The sequence below is a fragment of the Miniopterus natalensis genome, chromosome 9 (genome assembly GCF_054644295.1).
Source record: "Miniopterus natalensis isolate mMinNat1 chromosome 9, mMinNat1.hap1, whole genome shotgun sequence".
NCBI lineage: Eukaryota > Metazoa > Chordata > Mammalia > Chiroptera > Miniopteridae > Miniopterus > Miniopterus natalensis.
In genome coordinates this window covers 3,238,508-3,260,910 of record NC_142089.1, presented here as the reverse complement: position 1 = coordinate 3,260,910, position 22,403 = coordinate 3,238,508, and the positions used below count along the sequence as shown (strand labels likewise).

The 22,403-nt window shown below is 56.4% G+C and overlaps 1 protein-coding gene across 2 annotated transcripts in view; it reads left to right on the top strand.

The window, feature by feature from the left end:
- Positions 1 to 22,403, top strand: part of KAZN (kazrin, periplakin interacting protein) — a 261,857-nt gene that overhangs the window by 228,353 nt on the left and 11,101 nt on the right. Inside the window, exons 6-10 of one of the 2 annotated variants that reach the window (XM_087820092.1) lie at positions 186 to 316; positions 2,903 to 2,953; positions 4,074 to 4,197; positions 19,620 to 19,825; positions 20,305 to 20,423. In XM_087820092.1, the coding sequence (XP_087676218.1) occupies positions 186 to 316; positions 2,903 to 2,953; positions 4,074 to 4,197; positions 19,620 to 19,825; positions 20,305 to 20,423 (631 nt within the window). Of the gene's footprint in view, positions 1 to 185; positions 317 to 2,902; positions 2,954 to 4,073; positions 4,322 to 19,619; positions 19,826 to 20,304; positions 20,424 to 22,403 lie in introns of those variants that run through there. The other variant, XM_087820090.1, reaches the window with a different exon arrangement.

The following is a 22,403-nucleotide window of genomic DNA, read 5'->3' as shown; positions in this document are numbered from 1 at the left end:
CCGGATGCTGCTCTCCGACGACACGTGGGGCTGATTAATAGAGGGGCAGAGAGCTGGGCAGGTGTCTTCCCTCCAGCTCAGTGGTCTCGTCTGTACAATGGGGGAGTGGGTGGAATCGCCTGCAGGGCAGTAAAGGCAAGGACATTCTCTCCATCCCTCGCTTACCAGCTGTCCCTGCTTTCCAGCGGTCAGGGTGAGCCCCTGCCACTCCCGGCAGCCCTCTGTCATCTCCGATGCGTCTGCTGCGGAAGGTGACCGGTCGTCCACGCCAAGCGACATCAACTCCCCTCGCCACCGGACGCACTCCCTCTGCAACGTAAGGCCAGCAGCAGCAGGGCCTGGGCCCTGCCCGGATGCCGCGGGGGCGGGCGGAGGGGTGACGACGGACTCGCTGTTTCCTCTCGTCCACCCAGGGAGCACTCTGGCGGAGGCATTTCCTGTTCTGTTCTTTCCTTTTGCAAGAAGAGATGGATGTGGGGAGAGAAAGAAAGGAGGCCCATTTGCTCCTTGTGTCCGGGAGGGCAAGGAAAATCCAGAGGAAGGCGGGCCTGGGTCGGCGTGGGGTCTGCAGCCGGGCTTCCCTCTGGCGGGCTGAGACCGCGGGCTTCTCCTCCCGACGCGACCCTCGCAGCTCAGGGCCCGGCCAGCACCTGCGTTCCCTGCAGGGCCAGCTCTCAGTCTCCACCTGGGAATGAGCCAGGTTTTCTTGAGCTTCCAGAAGCCTTGGCACGTTTTGCCTCTGGAGAGGTGTCATGAATTTGTTCTAAGTTTGTTGGCTCTGCTTATTTAATCAAATACTCTTTGATTGCATGCTGGGTGCCAGCTCCTGAGTGCAGGCTCCCAGCTGTCCCTAGTCCCCTAGCTCTCGATGAATAGTAGGGCGGGTGGAGTGAGGAGGTGAACGAAGGTGGGTCCTGTGTCTGAGGACGGGAGGATGCCACCTGTAGGCTCGAACATGAGACATGGAGGCTGGGTGTGGGGGCCGCCCTTCATTCCTGTCCCATCACATGGTTGATCATATGAGGGCTCCCCTGCCATGTCCTAAAGACAGAGACACTATAGGCTGGGTCTTCAAATGCCTTAACCAGTGAGATAGATAATAAAAAAGAAATGAGGTGAACATAGTGGGAAAGAAAGATACAAAAACGATTATTGCCGATGATATGATTACCTACCTGGAAAACTCGAGAATAACCTTGAAAAGCCATTAGAACTAATAACAAGCTAGTATATAACGGTGCTGGTTCAAAATCAATTTATAAAAGCCAGTAACTTCTCTATATACAAGTAACCATAATGGAAATATTTTTTTCTGTCTATAACAATGAAAAGCTCTTATAAAAATAGCTAAGACTAAACTTAAAATAAGTTGCTGCGTGGGCAGCGGGCAGCAGGATTGCTGGCCTAGGCCCCACTAAGGGCTGGGACTCTTCTTTAAAGGGAACCAAGGCAAAGAAGGTGGGCCACTAGCGGGGCTCTGACGTCTATTCTCTGGTTCTGAGGGCCAAGGTTAAATTGTACCTACAGCCAGCATCGCACAGCGCGGCCCAGAACCTTCTAGCATCTGTGCACAGCCCTAATGAGAATCCCTTTGCAAGAGCCTTTGGGTTTTTTTGGCTCGCTTGATGGGCCCAAAGGGGCTCTGACAGCCGAAATGCTGTTAGAAAATCCATTCTGCAGAAAGGTTCTCTGAAGGCCTCCTGAGTTGCATGGGCGCAGGCCTAGCCTTTTGCCCAGCTGGGCCTTCGCACAGACCTGCTGCGACAGGCGGCAGGCCCGGCACATTTCTTTCCACATTCACCTGAGACAGAGCCCTGCAGCCAGGAGATGGGTGCTTTGCTCAGCCGGTTGTCCGGACACGGGCATCTCAGTGGGCACTGGCCTCATTCTTTTCCCATACATTTGGCAAAGATGGCCCTGCCCAGAGTAAACCTGTTTTAGCTGCCGGCCCTGAGTTCTGTTTGTACACCCCGAGATAGGACTAAAGACTAAACTACCATTTGTTCCGTTCCCGCCCGCCCCCAACCACCTTCGTCCCACATAGCAACGGCCGTGCACACAGGTGAGCCAGGAAGAGCCTGAAAGTAGCTCCAGGTAACCCTGTCCTCAGGCATCCGACCTGACGACACAGGAACCGCCCGGGGGCACCTTGGCCTGCAGTTCTGGAAGCAACCACCAGGGTCTCCCTAGTAGGGACTTCTGTGATCCAAACTGTCTGCCCGCCCGCCTGGCAGGACAGACGGATTCTGGGATGTAGCGAGCGCGTTTACCATCCACTTTCACACACCACGGGAAGGGCGAGCTGGGCCAGGAGGAACCAGACTGTCCTGAATTTGCATCGTAGCTCTGCTGTTAATGAGCTCCGTGATGCTGGACTCTGGAGTCTGTGTATCTGTAACCAGTGAGTCCTCCTGCCCTTCCACAAAGTAAGAGATTCACTGTGTTTGTGGGGGGAGTTGGAGGCCACAGTTCCCCGAGGCTTCCTGTTCCAAAATTCTTTATTTTTGTGTTTTTTCTATAAAGTTGTATTTCTTTAGGTAAAGCTCCAAGTCTGACCAACCTCCAAGTTCTAATACAATAGACCGATTGGGACAAGAACTGAGAAGCCTTTGAGTAACTGATTTGTTGGTCAGAGGATGTAGGGGGTCAAGAGGCCAGAGCAGGCAGGAGAGCACCCCGGGGCCTCGGGCCAGGCGCCCTTATCCAGACAGCATCTCAGTGAGCCCCAGGCCCTCCCCACTGAGCCATCTGGGAGTGTCCGCTTCAGGGGTGGGGGCTGGGTTCCCCACTCAGAGGCAGGGTGGCTTCCTCTCAGGGGCGATCCCAAGCCTCACGGGCCACCTCTGCTCTCGTGTGTCCCGTGTTTCTGCCGTTTCATCTTTGTCTTCTCCTTTGGCTACAGGGCGACAGTCCCGGCCCAGTTCAGAAGAACCTGCACAACCCCATTGTACAGGTAGGTGTGCTGTCACCGGGTTCTCGGCCCTCCCTCCACCCCACCTTGACCGTGGCTTCATCCCTTGTGCCCCTGGGCCCTTGGCATCCCCACATCCATACTTGGGCACCCAAGGCAAAGAGGAGTTAAGGAGTCGCATGTGGACTGGCACCTGAATCAGGCTGACCACCTGGGTCTGCCCTTCCGTGCCCTCTTCTGCACCTGTAAACCTACTAAGTGCATCACACGTTCTTCATCCTGCTGCCCTGGCAGAGTCTTCTCCTGGCAGCCAAAGTCTGACTGGCCGAGCCACGCGCTCCTTGTCAGGGTGAGGGCAGCATGACCTGGAGGGTGAGAGGGGGGTCTCTGAGACCAGTGTTCTAGTGCTGGGGTTCCCACATGCAAGTCACACGGGGTCCCCTCCACCGCGGATGTCTTTCAAATGGAGATTCCTGGGCCCTTCACCCTGGAGAGTCTGGTCCCCCAGCTGTGGGCTGGGGCCTGGCCTTCAGGAAACGGATTTTGGGAACCACTAGTCCAGTCTGACCCTGACCTTTCTGACGGAGAATAGTACCCCGTGTCTGTACAGAGCACTTTCCAGTTTGCAAAGCTCTCTGGCGGACACCCCCCCTCCCAACCCCCATAGTTATACCATAATCAGGGCGAGACCCCCAAGCCCCAGCCTCCCCGCTCGACCTTGACCCATCCTGCTGCTTGTCCAGGGCCTTCAGGGCCAGGGTCCTTGGCGGACACGCGGCTCAGGCTCTCCCAGGCCCTTTTTTCCCACGGGCGCTTTTTCGCAGGACACTTGCACCCTTGCTCGGTGCCCCTGCAGGAGGGCCCGGGGTCGGACCATGGCCCAGGGCGGGGACACGCCCCCTGGAGGCACTGGGAGGTCGTGGGGCGGGATGCAAACCGCGCTGACCGCTGTGGGCCGCTTCCTACGCGCCAGGCACTGTCCTGCGCGCTCTGTCCTCGCTGCATGACACCCTCGTGGCAGTCTTGGGCGGGTCCCGCGGCTGTCCCCGAGGTTCTGGCACCGGCCCTGGGGGGGGGGGGCGCCCCTCCTCGGTGCTGCGCCCCCAGCTCAGGTTGGCTCTGTTCTCCCCCCCCATCTCTGCCCCTCGCCCCGGCTGCTCAGTCACTAGAGGATCTTGAAGACCAAAAGCGGAAAAAGAAGAAAGAGAAGATGGGATTCGGCTCCATCTCACGCGTCTTCGCCAGAGGGAAGCAGCGGAAGTCCCTCGACCCCGGCCTCTTTGATGGTACCGCCCCCGATTATTACATAGAGGAGGACGCGGACTGGTGATGCGCGCCCCCTCCGCCCGCGGCCCGGCGGGCGCGTCCGGGCGTGCGTGCGTGCGTGCGTGCGTGCGGCGCTTGGCAGGAGCGTGGGACGGTGCGTGTGGACGTGCGTGGGTGCGTGGGTGCGTGCGTGGTGGGGCGTGGCTGTGGGCGTGCGTGGTGGGGCGTGGCTGGGTGCGTGCGTGCGTGGTGGGGCGTGGCTGTGGGCGTGGCCAGGCGCCGGCGTGCGCGCCCCTCCCCTTGCGCCGCCACCTCTGTAATTGCTGTACATACTCCGGACGCGTGGGAACCTGTCCGCCGCTGTCCTCGGCGCGGCCCGGCTGTGTTGTTAACCCGGGTTCGTTTTGTTTTTCTCGTTTCTGTTTTGTTTTTTTCATGTTCCTTTTCATTTGGTTCGTTTGGGTTGTGTTTTGTTGTGATGTTTGTGTTTGTTTTGTGTGTTTTTGTTTTTTTCTTTCTTCTCTCCCCCCCCCCCCCTTTTCCCCTCCCCTCCTCCTTTTTATGAAACTTGAAAACTTGAAGGACTGCTGTGTATTTGTAAATAACAAAAACGATTGTGCACTCCGTGCTTGTAAATGTCCCTCGTCCACACTGCTACTTCTGGAGCCCCGTCTCCCCGGGACGCGGCCTGTCCTTGATGTGTCCTCCCCGCCCCGCCCCGCCCCGCCCCGCGTGAACGTGCGGGACCGGGCCCTGGGCTCGCTCGGGGCGTGCTCAAGTCACTTTAACCACAAAACGCCTCCGTCGTCAGGGTAAGGTCGCCCTGCCAGAGCCTCGGGAGCCCGGCCCGGGGAGGGGGCCTTGCTGGGCGGGGTTGGTTGAGGTCTAACGGGCTCTTTTTTAACGGCCTGCCAGTTTTTAAATTGCGTTGCCGTTTCTTTCTTTATGGGGAAAAAGAAAAAAGAAAAAAAAAGAGGAAAATTGTACCGTTTAATTTATTTGCACAAATGCAGAAGACTTATTCTATCTAAATTATTACATAAATATCGGAATGTATATTTTTCCACGGGGCGGGCGGGAGGCGGGAGTTTCTGTTGACTTGTCTGTCCTCTTATGATGCTGCTGCCAAACTGCGCAAGGTAGGGCTTAGGGTGGCCGGCACCCAGGGACGTGGGATTTCAAAGCTCGCTCTTTTCCGTTCTTTCTTTCTTCCCTCTCCCTGTTCTTCCGTCCCTGCATGGAAGGGCGCTCCACCCTTCATCCCACCCATAGCTTTCTCCGGGCCTTTCTCTATTTATCTGAAATACAGAACGCTGACCTCAGTGAGCAGGGCGCCTACTGCGATGGTCACCTTCTCTTGGGTCTGTCTTTTGAGTGAGGTTGGATATGGGGGGGATGCAGCCAATCGCATGACCACAGGGACCCTCCAGCGTCATAGGTTCCCCCCTGCAGCTGTGTCTCTCTCATCCTTGGTTTACTCTGCACATTGGCCAGGCGGGTGTCACTGGGAGAGGCTCTCATCTCACAGGGAGGGCTGTCGGGGACACAGTGCCCACCACCAGAACCTCTGCCCTCCCCGTTCTGGTTGGTTCCTCCAGCCACACTTAGCGGGAACCTCTCGGGATCCCTTCGGCCCTGGGTTCCACCTGTCCCCGCAGCCTGACCCGCTCACGCCAGGAGAGAGGACTGGCAGGGATGTGTGCCCATCTGGGAAGCAGTGTTGGCCCCAGTGAGGCTTCACCAGCAAGGAACCCTGTGCATTAAACGTGGGGTGGTGGAGAGAGCAGGTGAACTGGAAGCAGGACCTCCCAAGGGCCTCCAGCCAGCTTCCCTTTTCTTTTGGCCTGTATCCCACCCCCATCCCCACCCAATGCTCCACCTTAACTACTAACATGACTCAGTTCACACACCCTCTAAACAGTAGTTGCGCTTTCTGCTAAATAATATTTTCAGCTGTTACCAAGAAACAGGATTTTCAAATGCTGGAGCATCTTTATCAGAATGGATAGGATATTTTGTCCAAAGTCTCTAAAACAAACAGAAAAGCCTCAGTGGGCTGCTCCCTTTCCTTCTGACTTGGGGGGGGGGGCGGGTTGGGAAGGAGCAGGCCGGGCACCTAATAAGGCTCCTTCTGGCCTCCTTGGCCAAGCCCTTTAACCCAGAGACCGGAGCTGGCATCTTTCTCTTCAGAGAGAGGTTTTAGAAAACACTTTCTCCCCCATGAATTTTTGTCTTCTTTTGATTGATTTTTATTGCTTTTCCTTACGAGAAAATAACATTGCGACCACTCCTGGTAATGATTTAGTAGCTCCTTTTCATTTCAGTTTTTGTAAATTAGGAGATAATTCTAAGAGTTCCTAAGGATGATTTATTTAAGAGAACTACGTCAAATAGCGAATGAGTTATGGGTAACGTTAGATGAAAACAACCTTTCCCGTGGGAAGGGTTTCTCGAAGGCATGGATGCAAATATAAAATATTAAAAAAAAACTAAATAAAGCTTATTTTAAAATATTATCGAACTCTATGTTATTTGATTGCTTCTATGTCGCTCTGGGTGGGAGGCAAAGTCCCCATAACCTGCTCCTTGGAATTCCAGGGCTGGGTCCTGAGGCGGGGATAGGAGGGGCCGAGAAAAGCTGGCTGGGTTCTGAGCCATGGAGGGGCCAAGGCCAGGGTGGTCTCCCAGAAACACCATGCCTTTGCTGACTTTTCTCTAGGCACCCAGGGCTGCCCGGGTCCTACTGCACCCACTCCAGGCCTGGCACCCTGGCCCTGCGTACTCCAGCTCAGCGTCTGGTCAGCTTTCATCAGCTCCCTTCTTCCCCCTGCTTGCCTTCCAAAGGCCCAGGCACGGGGCCTGTGAGTTTGGGGCATGTTACTTCGTGCAGACCTCAGTGGGCCTCTGCATTGTCCCAACTTCCCGCCTTCCCTGGGGACTGAGAAGAGCTTAAGGGAGAAATTGAGCAAATCACAGGGCTTCCCTGATGAAGCCAGTAAGCCAGATTTCTCTGAGCCCCAGGAGAACCCCCAGACTCAAAGCCCAGGTCGCCCCCAGTGAAACGCCACAGCGTGGCCCAAGAAGAGGCCACCGGATACCCCAATCCCTGATGTCAGCCAATGCCCTCAACCACTGTCTCCCAGCCTGAAAAGAGCTGCTCCAGCATAAAACAGATGGAAGACTAGCCTTTTAACGCCCCATCATTTCTGCTGGAAGGAAGCTCACAGCTCCATGATACATAGGGTGTCCCAAAAAAATGTATACACACACTTTGAAATTATAAAGTCCGTGTTTATTAAGGATACATTTCATTTTCAAAACTGAGCTACCAGTTGTTAAAGTGTATACGTTTATATAGAGAGAGAGAGAGAGACCATGCCAAGAAGTTATAGAGCTCAGGACTGCGAGGGACTTAGGGGCATCCACCCCAGCAGCTATCAACCTGGCCCCACATTCAAATCACCTGCGAAGTTTTCCCAGAAATGACCGATGCCAGGCCATAGCCCCGAATCAGTGTTGAACCTCCTCTGGTGATTCCGGGAAGCAGCCAGGCCTGAGGGTCCCTGGGCCAGTCCGCCTCATGCAGGATCACGAACCGGTTACAGAGCCCTCCCTGCCTGTCCTAGAGTGGCGTGATTGGACTGTACAGAGCCCAGACGGCCACTGCCAGTCAGCCGGAGCTGGCATACAAGGAGAAAGCCGATTTTCCATCCCCAAACTAACTCAACCCCACACTGGACAGGCGGGAAAATGCTGGCCCAGGGAAGAGGGACTCGGCCGAGATTCTAGCTGTGCCTCCTACAACCATTTTTGTGGCTCTACTCAAAAGCCACGCGGCCTCCTTGCTGATCTCTGAGACCTGTCCCAAGTGGCTCCCGTTAGAACTGACATGGGGCTGCTGGGCTGGGCGCTGCGCTCCGTGGGCGAGGCCCTGCGTGCGGGCACCGGGCTGCGCTCTGGCCCTCGGCGAGCTGCCCCGCCGCGCTGTGGGCTCCCACAGGTGTAACCCAGTACTGGTAATAATAATATAATAATCTCGTCTAACACTTACTAAGCACTGACCCTGGGCCAGGGCCCATGCTGCGCACTTCACTTTATTAACTCCGTTAACCCGCCAGCTGCCTGTCACTGAGAAACGGAGGTTAAATCGTCCAGGGTCGAGGAGCCCCGTAAACAGTGGAGCTGGGCTTCAGACCTAGGGAGCCTGTGGTGCCGGAGGCATGGTGCCACCTGGGCAGCGGGGCTGGCACCGAGCAGGTGGGCACTGTATCTGCTCCGGCCCGGCCTGGCTCGAACCCCTCCTCAGCCCCACTCTCACCCAGCAGTAGTCACTGGCACAGCAGAGCGTTTTCTTGTGTGACTGAGCCTGTTCCCGTCAGCTTTTTACCCCCAGGCCCAGGCCCCCACCCCACCCCCACCCCCGAGGGGAGCTGGAGAAGAGCCGAGCAGAAATGGGCCCAAGCTCTCCGTTTGGAGCAGACTCGCCTTCCTTTGCTCTGCCGTGGGACCCCTCTGCTGAACCACAGCTGTCACTTCCTAGGGGTTAGCTCCACCCACAACACGAGGTGCCCGGTCCCCCCTGGCACAGGGAGAGCCCAGGCCCCGCCGGTGTTGGGCAGCTGCTGTGTGCTTCACTCACCTGCGCTGCTACGTGTGGGGTCCTCCACCCTTTGACAGTGTAAGTTTAAAATATCTATGGGCCCTGGTACCAAAAACCTGCATTTTCACAAAATGGGCCTCAAACGTCCCACCCCCAGCCCACCTGCTCCTAACAATTGGCCCTTAAGCTTTTTCAAGGCAGCACCCTCCCTCCCCAGGTGGGGCAGAGCATCCGGGGCCCCTGCCTCCCTCCCACCTGTTCCCACTTCCCAGTGGAGAGCAAACGTGGTGGTAATAAAGGCAAGATGGGCTTTATTTTCTAGAAGGATGGACTCATTTTATACAATAAAAGAATGCCCGATAAACCTAAAAATAATTCCGGAGTTTGATCTTGACAGTATGTTAGAGGTTTAGCGATCCAAAGTCATAGCCCGTCACCAGTGCAGTGTCGCTGTACAGGCAGGTGGAGGGTATAAATTTTGTTGTTAACCCTCACACGAGGGTATTTTTTTCATTGCTTTTTAGGGAGGGGGAGAGAGAGGGAGAAACACCGATATGAGAGACACATCAATTGTTTGCCTCCTGCCCCTGCCCTGGGGCTGGGGTCAGACCTGCAACCCAGGTACATGCCCCTGGCTGGGAATCGAACCTGAGACCCTTCGGTGCGCGTGCGAGGGCGACGCTCTAACCACTGAAGCACACTGGCCAGGGCGAGGGTTTGAATCACGGTGGCCTCTGGGGTAGGGATCATTCAAACCTGAACCACCCCAGCCTGGTGCTTAAAACCCCGTTACTGAAAAGTAGGCACATTGCGGCCCGCACTGTCCAGCACCGCGCCCACCGTCCCCAGCCACCCGGAGCCACGAGGAAACGGGCCCGAGGGCTGATCTTTAGAAGCCAGAGTAGCAGCGACTGAGAGCCTGGACCTGTCCCTCCTGAAAATGGCAGGGCTTCGCTCACCCGGCTGTCCCGGGGCTGTGCGGCGTCACCTCCGCACAGGCTCTGCGGCCGCACTTCCGAATCAGTCCCGCGCAGCACCGGCCGACTGCTCGCGTGCGTTTCCCAGTTTGGGGGTTGGGGCACCCCTCCTTGCTGTCTTAATGGGGTACAGTACTTAGCAGTTAATTGCACCAAAATAATGGGCTCTATGAAATTGCATGTCATGCCCTGGCCGGTGTGCTCAGTGGTTAGAGTGGCGGCCTGAGCACCAAAGAATTGTGGGTTCAATTTCTGGTCAAGGGCATGTACCTGGGTTGCAGGTTTGATCCCCAGCCCCGGTCGGGGCTCATGTGCGAGGCAACCAATCGATGTGTCCCTCTCACATCAATGTTTCTCTCTCTCCCACTCCCGCCCTCCCTTCCACACTCTCTAAAAATCAATGGAAAAAACATCCTCAAATGAGGATTAACAGAAAAAGAAATTGCATGTCCTGCTCCACCTGCAGGACCATGCAGCCCCCCGGGGGGCCAGGCCCGGCCTGCCTAATCGCTGCAGCTATGGCCCATGAGCCTCAGCGTCCTCGCCTCTGAAATGGGTGCCATAGCCCTGCTTTCCTGTGGGCTCAGACCTAAAAGCCGAGTGTGTTTTGGAGCCAGGAAGGACTGGCCCCCAGCATGCATTCCTTGTGATTTGAGTGAATTTAAGTTCAACCAGAGGGAGGGAAATTTGGGAAGTGGCTTGACTCACATCTTTAGCCCAAAGGAAGGCGACTGGATCCAAATGTGTCCCCAGGGGTGAAATCGGGGGTCGGGCTGTGTGAACCAGCTGTCCTGGAGCTGTGTGCCAAGTCCTCAGATCCAAATCCAGGTTCCTCGTTGCTTTGGGGGAGAATCCAGGTGCCTCCACCTCGGGACAGGGAGGGTTTGAGGCGTTTGCCCCTGGAACCCACCAGGCCTAGCAGCATCCCATCTTTCTAAAGCCCGGTGGAAACATACTCTCTGCGGTGGCCACACAAGCAAGTTTAGACGGAGAGAAGCCACTAGGCTGCCCAAGGCGGGGTTCTTGAAATAGACGTCCCAAGGGTCACCCTCGGGTGGCACAGTTACAAGGAGACATGTCAGAGCCCAGAGAGAGCCTGGTCTGGCAGGAAGGCATGCCTCAAACTCCAAGATAAATCCTGTAAGTGTCCCATTTATAGATGAACAAACCACAGCACAGAGAGGTGAAGTTCTTGGCCCAGGGTGCACAGCCAGGAAGAGGCAGCGCTGGGCTTCAGCTCTGGCAGCTGCACAGTCTCTGATCAGCCAGACGTCCCCAAGGGCTCCGCCAGGGACAGCTGATGGACAGGAGGCTTCAGGGGACTTGAGAAGCCCTCACTAGCTGAGCCCTGTGCAGGGTAGCTCTGTGGGGTTGTTTCTCTACCCTGTAGAGAGAGAAATTGGAATAAGCGGGGGTTTGCAAACTGTTTTCCATGGAACCCTTGGGGGTTCCGCAGAGATCCCTCAAAAGATTGCCGTAGCTGGTGAGAGAAGTAATCGGGGGGGGCTCCAACCCCACCTGCAGCCAGAAGCTCTGCTCTTACCTGTCGCCCACTGGACCTCCATGCGAGAGTCTGTCTGGAGTCCTCTGATAGAAAGAACCTGGGCAAGGGGGAGAGAAGATGAAAGAGTTTGAGAACCACACGTAGATCAGCAGTCGCAAAAGCTAACCACCAAGGCTTGAGTTTCAAGGATGCAGATTCCCAGGCTCCATCCCTACTTACCGGACCAGGGAGCCGTGTGCATGTCGAACAAGCTCCCCACGAGGGCTCAGCTGCAAGAGGTTCCACGGGGTGATGGCCACAGATGGCATCTCACCGTGGGTTTCGATGCAGACCCCTGTTGGAAAGCTTCCCCGAGGAGCCGTCACAGGCAGGTTGAGACACCTTCCTGGGCGGTTCCAGGGAGGGAGGAACCACACCCAAGCAAGACCCAGGCTACCCCCAAGGTAGCTGGTGACCAGCGACCTTGCTGGGTCCTGCTGAGCAGAGCACAGGGGACTGGCCCGATGTGTCTGCTGCCCCTGGGCAGCCCTGGGAGCCCTCCATGCCCTTATTAGGGTCACAGAGAGGTTTCCCGATTTTCCTGGAGGCACACAGCCAGGAGGTGGCGGGGCAGGAGTCCAACCTGAATGAAGTCCAAGTTCTGAGTGTGATGTTCACCATCTCAGACTGGGCCTGACCTGTGGCCGACTGAGACCCGCTGAGCACTGGGGGGCCTGATGACCGTGGCCTGGGGCCAATGGTGCCCCATCAACTCTCTGGGTGACGAAACCTAAATTAGGAGTACGGCTACCCATGCCACACTCCGGGGAGAGGTGTGGGGTGGAGCAGCTCCTGACCCTGCTCTCGGGCTCCTGAGAAGGCCCAGCCTTCACCACCCCAGAATCCCACCACCCTCGGCCCAGTGCAGTCAGGAGCCCTGGGCCAGGCTCTGGACTCCCAGTTCCCAGCTGGGCTAACACCTTGCTGTGTGACCACGGGCAAGTCGGTCTCCCTCTCTGGGCCTCAATCTCCCTCTAAAACAGACCAGGGCAGTGGTTACCCGTCTGTGGCCTGTGGAATCTTACAAGTCCCTGGTGTCCTGGGCCACCTCCTGTCCCACTCGCTGCCCTTCGGCTCAAGGCTTTGGTTTACTTAAGCTTATAGATGTGATTTCATTTGAGCGAAGGGCCTACAACGTCAGGTCAGTGTGAAATCCATGAGTTAGGTCATCTTTGAGCACCCTCCAAGGGCCTCAGGCCTCCTCCTGCCCCTCTCCCAGTTGTGGAAAAGTCACTCCCCGTGGGCACCTCCAGACTTCCTCTGCTCCCCATCAGAGAAAGATGGCCCAGGCCTCCTCCCTCCTCAACCCTGGCAGAACAGGAAAGCAGGGGCTGCTCACGGCCTCCCCACCTCGGGCTCCTGAAAGCCTGTCAATCCAGGGACACAGACACTCCCCAGGAGGCCATGCACGTCCCCTGGGTGAGCCACAGTGAGGCGGCGTTGAACAGTGACCCTCCCAGGTCACAGTTCTCTACAGTTTACAACGCTCTTTCACAGGCAGACCAGGGTCAAGGTTAAGAGTGTAGATTCTGGGCAGACTCTGAGTTCTAACCTCAGTCCTGATACTTGCTACCTGGTAACCTTAGGCAAGTTACTTAAACTGGCAGTGCCTCAGTTTCCTCACCTGTACACTAGGGATAGTAAGATATTGTCAGAGGGTGGCTGCAAGGATAAAATGAATTGCATATAAAAGGCTTTGTTAGCCACGATAATGACAATGACATTGGTCTCATCAGCCTGTCACCAGCCCTGGGGAGACAGGCAAGAGCAGAGCCCTGTGTACAGATGCAAAGACTGAGGCCCGGGTAAATCCAGCAGCTCGCTGCAGCTGCAGAACCAGCCTGGGCCCAGAGGAAGTGAGGATTCCAGAGCTGAGAGGGCTCTCAGTGCCCCTCACGCACTCCCGGCAGGAAGGTACCTTCTCACAGCCAAGCAGGACATTGGTGGCCAAGCGGGTTCCAGAGCCCAGGGATCCTGACTCCCAGGCCAGTGCTCTGCAGACCCCAAGAGTCAGCTGGAAGAAACTATATCTCTGGGTCCATCAGTTTTGGAAACAACACATAGGGTCTCCAATCCTTAGAGATCAGCACAATCCGTTCGCTTTTCAAGGCTCTGACAAGTTCTGCAGTCAAAAAAATTTTTACTTTTTTCCACCTCGTGTTTCCCAAACTTGATTGACCACAGGCCCATATGCTTTCTCTAGTTCCAAATTGTCTCCAGGCCTGCACAGGGCCAGCGTCCTTCCTTGTTAGGAAGCCAATGGCTCTGGGGGTAGCGTGGAATCTGTCATCCTGAGCCAGGGAGGGAGAAGGCCACCTCTGACAGCTGTCACTGCAGGGACCAGAGCTGTGGTGACAGAGGAAGAGGTCTCTGTAAGCCAGAGGGAGTTTGAGGGCCATCTACGAACTGATAGCAGCTCAGGCGTACGAGCCATTCCCAGGTTCCCTTGGTCTCTCCATGTGTGCAAGAAACTCAAACTCACTTTAGCGACAGCCGGAACCCAGCGGAGTTTACAAAACCTGAGCAGCACGGGGAGGGGTGTCAGGGACCCAGCCAGGCTTTGGAGCCAGGTCTTCGGGTTTGATCGCTTAGCTGTGCGACCGTAACCCAGTCACTGAGTCCCTTTCATGAAGCCCCCGGGGGGAGCCGGACCTGCTGACCAGCTGCTGTGTAGACCAGCTCTCAGGGCCCCCTGCCGGGAGTGCTGTTCGAGGGCGAGGCCTGCAGGACCCTCTGGAGCACTCTCATGAGCCAGCACTGTGCTGGGCCCTTACACACCTCATCCCACTCAGCCTCAAACCCAGAGGCCTCAGGAGAGTCGGTGAAGTGGGTGTGGGGGCTACAGGGCCGTGAGCTCACCACCCCCGGTCCAAAGGAAGCGGCCCCTGCTGGGCGCAGTTTCCAGAGCCCTTGATTGCTCAAGAGAAGCCCAAAATGCCACTTAATCCACCCCAGTTCTTTAAGACAGGCAGCTCATTTTTAAAATGTTAGTGCCCTTTAGGGGGAAAAATATGTCGTGCCCCAATTTGTCTCTGGGCCAGCGGCTCCACCCTTCCAGTCTGGAGTCTCTCTGCAGGCCCTCCAAGCCCTCCCAGGCCTGTCTGTCCCCTGATCAGAGCCTGCCTGGCTGTGGGGGCTTCTTGATTCCTCCCTCACCAGAGGCCCCCTGCCCTCCTCCCCTCCTGGAGAGTGGGCAGCAGGGAGACCACACTCATTTCTGAGCTCAGAGCAGGGTTTCCAGGGCTTGGGGTGTCCGGGGAGTAGTGTTGGGTCTGCCCTCAGATGCCAGGAGTCCGCAAGCCCGTCCAGAGGCCCATGTGGCCAGGGCTGCAGCAGGACCAGGGTCAGCCCACTGGGGGCCTGAGAGCCCAGCCAGGTGACTCAGCCATTTCTTGAAGACTGGGTCAGGCTCTGTGGGGCCCAGAGATTGAGAAGGAGGGAGGGTAGGAGGGAGGGAGTGCTTCACCTTCAGTAACGGTGCTGCTGGGCCTGACAACAGGGTGACTCATGCTCTCCCAGAAACCCAAGAAAGAGACACGGCCATCGATGGGGGGGGGGGGGGGGGGCAGCTGCAACCCGGAGGCACAGGGAGAGAGAGAGGGTGGCAGGTTGAGGACTGAGGGCAGAGATGGGCTTCTGGGGGGCCCAGGGGAGCAATGAAAGCTGGGAGAGGAGAAGGTGATATGAGTGGCTACATTTACTTAATGTCTGCTGTGCCAGGCACGTGTATGAAGTTCACATGTGGTCATTAAGTCATTCAACAAACACTGACCACCTCCTATGGGCCAGGCCTAGGGCTAAGAGCTGAGGATGCCAATGCAAATGGTGAGATGACATAAATTTTCCTAACACAGTCCTCACCCAAGTCACATGACATGTGTACCATTGTCCCAACCTTACAGAAGAGGAAACCGAGGCTCAGAGAGGTGAGACGAATCGCCAAGGAGACATGAGAAGTGATAGAATGAGGCTAAGCACTGGGGTTCAGCAGGCTATTGCTCTGCACTGCTTTCTAGGCAGATACCAGTGAAGCCAATAAAACCAGGAGCCACTAGAACACAGTTCTCTCATTTCCGGACTTCTGGTCCTGGAGGGGGCAGAGAGGGTTGTCACAATGAAAGGGGGTTGCCTAAATAGGGAGAGAAGGCTTATTTTACAAACTGGGTGGAAACTCCCTAGGATGTTTTGCTCTGTGTTGAGGCTCCTGTGAAACATACTAATGGGTTTGAGAGGGGTTAGGGTTATGGTTTCATGTATTTTAAGGGGCTCGTGGGGATGGGAGTGCCATCAGCCTCTCAGCTCAGGGCCTCAGGGGTCCTGTGGGTTGGTGGCGGGACCCCCAGAGTCCTGCTGTCACCCCAGCAGCTGCACGGCTACTGGCCTGGTGCTGTTATACCTGTGCCATCTGGTCCTGTGGGCCTGCTCCTGAGACCTGTTCTGCACATATTTCCATCATCACAGAAAGTTCTTTTCGATAGCACTGGGTTACTAGGAAATGAGGACAGAAGGCGTAGTCCCAGAAGGAAGCAAAGTGAGAATGGAGGAGAGGTCTTATTTTAAGAGAAAACAATCGGGAACATTCCAGAAACAAACCCACACATATAGGAAGCACAGTTTCTATCCACCAGAATATATGAAAAGAAATCCACACCCAGCCGCATCATAATGAAACTGAAGAACATCAAAGAGAAAACCTTAACAGTGACTAACTGACGAACGGTTAGACGGACAGCTGACTTCTCATCCACAAAATGGAAGGCAACGGACAATGGGGCAATGTCTTAAAGCCTCTCAGAGAAAATAATGGTCAACCCAAAACCGTGTACCCAGCAAAATGCTTTGAAGCACAGGGTGAAAGAGACTTTTTTCAGATAAACAAAAGTTGTAAGATCTTACCGCCAAAATACTCTTAATCAGAGGAACTTTTAAATCAGGTTCTTCATTAGCCCAGAAGTAAGGCCTAAGACACAAGAAGAAATAAGTAACAGAGAAATTGGTAAACATGTAAATTATTTTAATATTATTAGTATAAAACAATCATGATGACAATGTGTAAATTGTGAGGGTTTTTTTAAAAAAAAGGATGGAATTAAAATCCTGGATAAGCCCAGTCGGGCGTGGCTCAGCAGTTGAGCGTCGACCTAGGATCCAGGTGATCGGGGTTTGATTCCCGGTCAGGGCACATGCCCGGGTTGTGGGTTCAATCCCCAGTCGGGGGCGTGCAGGAGGCAGCCAATCAATGATTCTCTCATCATTGATGTTTCTATCTCTCTCTCTCCCTCTACTTTCCTCTCTCTGAAATCAATAAAGATATATTTTAAAAAATAAAATAAAATCCTGGATATGGTAGGGTGTAAGTCAGGTAGAGTGATCAGAATGGATATTTTTAGTAATCTCACTGTTTAGGAGAGGGTATTAAGATACTGAGCAAGGCTAGGTCTTGTTCAGTTAAATATGCAGGATATGTTTTCAAGGGTAAGCATTAAAGAGTGGTTCTGGGACTCAGTCTGCATCAGAGTCACCCAAGGGGCTTGTTAAAACACGGCTTGCTGTTGGGCCCAACCCGCAGAGTTTCCGCTTCAGGAGATCTGGGGCAGGTGGGATCCTAGAATTCCCATTTCTAACAACTTCCCAGGTGTTGCTGATGCTACTGCCTTAGGGACCACACTGCCTGGGCTACTGAACCAAAACCAGAGAATTAGGGCGCTTAGCCTCCAACCCAGCAGGCCACATACCTAATGTTAGATTTTGTAGGGGTCGTATTAAAAAGTAAAACCATAACATGTGAGACGAATTTTAATAATATATTTTATTTAACCCAATAGACCCCAACTATTATCATTTTCATATGTGATCAACATAAAAATTATTAACGAGACAGTTTACATTTTTTTGTACAAAGACTGCAAAACCCAGTGTGTGTTTATACCACCGGCACTTCTGAGCATGGACAAGCCACATGACATGGCTTGTAGCTGCTGTTCTGGACAGAGCAGATCTAGAGTGTGACATGGGCCTACAGAGGCCAGAGGTGCCACTCTGCATGGCAGACACCAGGCTGAGCATTGTGTATACGTCATACATCATCTCGTGCAATTTGACATAATTATCATCCCATTTCACAGATATGAAAAGTGAGGCTGAGAAAATTTAAAACACTTTCCCAAACCCAGTTCTCTCATATTCCAATGCCGACCTCAGAATCTCCAGGTTTCTATAAAGGATTTTCCATAACAGGCCAGGTAGTAAAAATATTTTAGGATTTTTGGACTAGACAATGTGTCATAACTCCTCCTCACTGCCATTGCAGCAGAAAAGCAGCCTTAGACCACGTGTAGACAAATGGCCATGGCCATGTCTGTCCCAGTGACAGTTTATTTGGAAAAGCAGGCAGAGGCTGAATTTGGCCCACGGGCCAGAGTGTGCCAACCCTGAGCCAGGCTAACACCACTGCTTCTGGGGGCCCAGTTTGGGGAAACTCAGTAACTAACCACTAATGTCCTGCAGCGCCCAGGTGCCTGGGTTGGGGTGGGAGGGAGAATGCAGAGTCTCTCCTTCCAAAGTCTCCACTGTGTTGTCTGCTGACCCCCCACCCTGCCCCGTGTTCAGAAGGATCCAGAGTGACTGCCCCCTGGTGGCCCCTCTGAGACTTGGCCAGGGCCCAGCAGGCCACTCCAGGTCCTTAGCACTCACCGAGCTGCCCAGCTATAAACATGCGTTACTCCCGCTCTCGGGGCTGAGACGGAGGGACATAAAAGCCAGGACTGATGGAATCCCAGACATAAAATCTGGCCCCATTGGCAGCAGCGGGAAATTGCCTTTCATTCATGGTGTAGGACCCCCAGCACTCCCCCTCCTCAGTGTGTCTGCAGCATCTTCTGTTGGAGCTCAGTCCCCGGGGGCGGCAGAGGGCGGGGGGTGCCAAGGGCTGTCTTTTCTCAGAAACTGAAGCCTGTGGTTTGCTCGTGTGAACTCAGCTTGGCCTCCGGCCTTCCTCCAGCCTGGAGCCCATAAACACAGGAATTGCCAAGCTCCCCGCACAGCCTGAGGCCTGTCAGAACCACCCGCGCTCACCCCCAAAGACACATCGCGCTCAGGAAACATAGGAAGTGTGTTGGGGTTTTTTTTTTCTGTGCCCACTGACCTGCCGGGGGCTCTTCACTCTCCAGCACTCTCTCCCCTCCTTCCTCTTTATCTTTTCACATTTGTTGTTCTGTGGCAGGATTTCTCTCCTGAAGGCTGGCTCTTCCCTCCTCTCTAGCATTTCTCCCCCCTCTCTCTCTCTTCCCACCCCCACTCCTCCCCCTCTCCCCTCTCTCCATCTGGGTCTCTCTCTGACTCCCCCTGCCCGTGTCCCCTTATCTTTCTCACTGGGGGAGACACAGCCGAGCACTGCAGACACCTTGGCACAGGACACCCAAGTCCCCCCTCGGCTCGCAGCCAGCCCCACCCCTCCCACCTGGACTGGACGGGAGGGAGTCTGGCTGGGACAGCGAATTCCTGCCCGGGTGGGATGCAGGGGGAGCGGACCCGGCCTCCTCCCGAAGCTCCTGAGCTGAACTTGAGCCGCATTTCCTCCGGGGACTGCAGTGGGACCGAGGCAGCCGCAGTGCAGGTGTAGCCGCGGCTGGAGAGCGGGGCTGGGACCTGCTGGCGGGCAGGTGTTTCGTCCGCGAGGACCGCTCCAGACGGGGGCCTCGGTGTGTCAGGGACGGAGCTGGGCGCCACTGTCCTAAAGGACCGATCTCCCGCTGCCCAGGACGCCGCTGCTGCGTCGTTCCCAGTACTGAAAAAAATGGGACGGACCCCCGTCTGTCCACAGGAGGCTGGTGACGTAAGGGACCCAGCGTGGCTCCCTGAGGCCTGTGCAGTCAGAAGACACAGGTCCCTCCGAGGTGGAGGCCGGTCCGGAGTGAACACAAGGGCCGCGTAGCACAGAGCGGACCGCGCGGGCCACGCGTGGGTCTGTGGGCTCGCGGCCGGGGCGTTTGTGAAGCCCAACGCGTATTTAGCTAAATGCTCACAGCTGCTGTCTCTGAGTGGGTGGGACTTGGGGCCGTTTCCCCTCTCTGTTTTATTTGTATACTTTTCTGGATTAAGTTTTTTTTTAATTCTTTCCTTCGTGGGGGGCATAGATGCCTTTGGTCATGGGGGAGGGGTGGAAAAACAAAACAAGGCCATTTTGATTTTTAGAAGAAGAAATGCACGGAGGGAAGACACCCTGGCCGCCTCCTGCGCCCGGAGTGCGGGCTCAGGGGGTCCTGCCCCTGCCCCCAGCCCCGCCCCGCCCCCTCCCCAGCGCCCCCGCCTTGTGTGTTGCAGACCCCGACAGCCAGTGCAGCCCCACGCGGCAGAGCCTCGGCCCGTCGGAGGGCGAGGAGCAGGTGGACCGGCTGCAGCAGGTGGAGCTGGTCAGGACCACCCCCATGTCCCACTGGAAGGCGGGCACCGTGCAGGCCTGGCTGGAGGTGGTCATGGCCATGCCCATGTACGTCAAGGCCTGTGCAGAGAACGTGAAGAGCGGGAAGGTAGGGCACCTCCGGACCCCTGTGGGAATGCCCCCCCCATGAGCTTCACCAGCCCCAAGCTGGCCTGGCCCCCCCACCCCCACGCTCAGGGTTGGGAGATGTCACCTAGGAGCAATCATCTAGGTGCCAGTGCCAGTGTCCCCATAAATCACCGTGTCTCCCTGGCAAGGCACCGAACCCTCTGAGCCCCAGCTTCCTCACCTTTCAAGGGGGGCTAGCCCTCCTTTACCAGGCCGAAGGGAGGCAGGGCTCACGGGAGGGCTCTTTCCCCCTGGGTGGGGATCCCCCCACCTCCTGGAGCCCCTGCCGGAGAGGCTGCGGGTGCCCCGGTGCCCTGCCATGATCTCGGGGAAGGTGGGCAGGGAGATGGGGACAGGTGGCCCCAACCAGCAGACCCCTGTGGGGCTCAGCCCCAGCTGACGGCGCTCACCCCCAAACCTCCCTTCCGGGCGCTCAGTCCCCGCCTTTCTGGGGAGCAGGTGCTGCTGAGTCTGAGCGACGAGGACCTGGAGCTGGGCCTGGGCGTGTGCAGCTCCCTGCACCGGCGCAAGCTGCGGCTGGCCATCGAGGACTACCGCGACGCCGAGGCGGGCAGGAGGTGAGCGGGCCCGGCACCCCGCCTGGCTGGCCCCGGGGAGGGGGGAAAGTCCCCCAGGGGCCTCCGATCATACGGGTGGGGTGAAGGGGCGCTGTAGGCTGGGCCAGGGGTGCAGAATGATGGATGTGACTGCAATGGTCCCAAACGCCACCAGGCAGGAGGCCCAGGCACACCCCAGTCCCTCCCAGGGAAAGATGGGGACCAGGGAATAAGTGAGGCCCCAAATCCGCACGATCCCCCCAGTGCAGGAGTTGGGGGGGCCGCACACACCCCCAGAACTCCTCTGTCTCCAAGGATGGCCACCCCGGGTGGATCTGGGCTTTAGGCCACAGGGTCTGCTCCGCCTGCATCCAGCTCAGACTCCAGCTCCTAGGACCCCAGGGCGAGGAGTGTGGCGTAGGCTGGGGGCGCAGGGCAGGACAGAAGAGACGGAGGCAGTGGGCCGGTGGGAGGGGGCTCCTCTCAGGAAGCACACCAGGGGATGGTCGAGGGTCCCTCCCATCAGGGGTGTCCCCGCCGCCCTGCCCCACGGCTCGCAACACCCCACACCCCTGGCACGGCCCACCTGGCTGGCCTGCCTCCTGCCCGCCTCTCTCCTGACCCTTTGTGAGCAGGACTTGTCTGGGGGGACTCATTCAGCAAGCAGCTCCAGGGAAAAGGGAGGGACCCCCCCCGGAGCGACCCCCCCCCCACTCCCACACCCACACTCACACGCTCAAGCGCTCACTGTGCGGCGGGGGAGAATCTGACGCTTTCGCTGTGCATAATCATCTCCTTCGCCGGTTGCCCCATCGTTTCTGTGCTGTTAATTAATCAAACCCGGTGGCGCGTGCGATTATTTGCAGAAGCAGCTTTGTGGATTAAAAAAAAAGACGGGGCTGAGCCTGGGAAATCGGGCGGGTTTGGAGGCAGGAAAACCAAATCCCTGTGTCCGGGAGAGGGGGGCCCTGGGCAGCGAGGGCCCTGGGCGGCGTTCCAAGGCGGCAGGAAATAATGAAACTCGGGGAGCAACTGAAAACAAGCAAAACTGGAAGGTGCCGGGCCTGTCCCGAGTCAGGACCCTGCCGTCCTAGGTGACCGGGCTGGAGGTGAGGGCGGAGGACCGGCCCCCGCTGAGATCCCCCTCCTGCATTGCGGGTCCCGCAGCACCTCACACTCACCACCCTCCCTAACCAGTGCCTTCCTCGGAATCCCCGTTCTCTGTCACCCAAGCTGGAGCCCCCTCCCGCCCCCGGGTCCCACTCCCAATGCAGCCAGTAAATGCTGCTTGTGCCCACTGAACAGGGGGCTGCCTGCTTCACCTCTCAAAAAACACAGGATCTCTGCCCCAGTCCCCCCGAAACGCGGCTGACCCCGAAAACCTCCAGGAACCGAGATTCTCCGGGGTGGATTCAAATCAGCAGCCAGATGCAAAGAGATGTGAAAGATTATAAGAGATGTGAGCAGGGCTATTTCCAGGGGTCGCGGGCCCAGCACTGGGCGCCCGGAGAAGGAGGGGCCTTAATTTGAGGGTCCCATTCACTCCCTGCCCCTACCTGCCCTGTGACCTGCTCTCTCTGGGGCCGTTTCTCCACCTATGAAGTGAAGGGGGTAAGTTAAGACAGTGGTTCTTTCAATTTCGGGGACCGTGGTCCCTTTGAGAATCTAGTAAAAACTTATGACACTTTTGCCGGAAGAAATATACAAAACTTCACAGGTTTGCGCTCCGGGGATCCTCCGACCCACCCGTACAACTAGGGCAAGAACCGCAGGGAGGTCGCCATGCTGGACACATGCTGTGTGACGCCTGCGTGCCGTTGCCCTCTCTGGGCCCGGTTCCCCTCGTCTCTAGACAATGAAACACACCAGCACATGCCAACCATCACCCACCACGTTATGGACACGGTTTTATTTAACCGTCACAACCCCGATGTAGGATGCACACTCTTGCCCCCATTTTAAAGATGGGAAAAGTGAGGCCCAGGGAAGTCCTGGGCACAA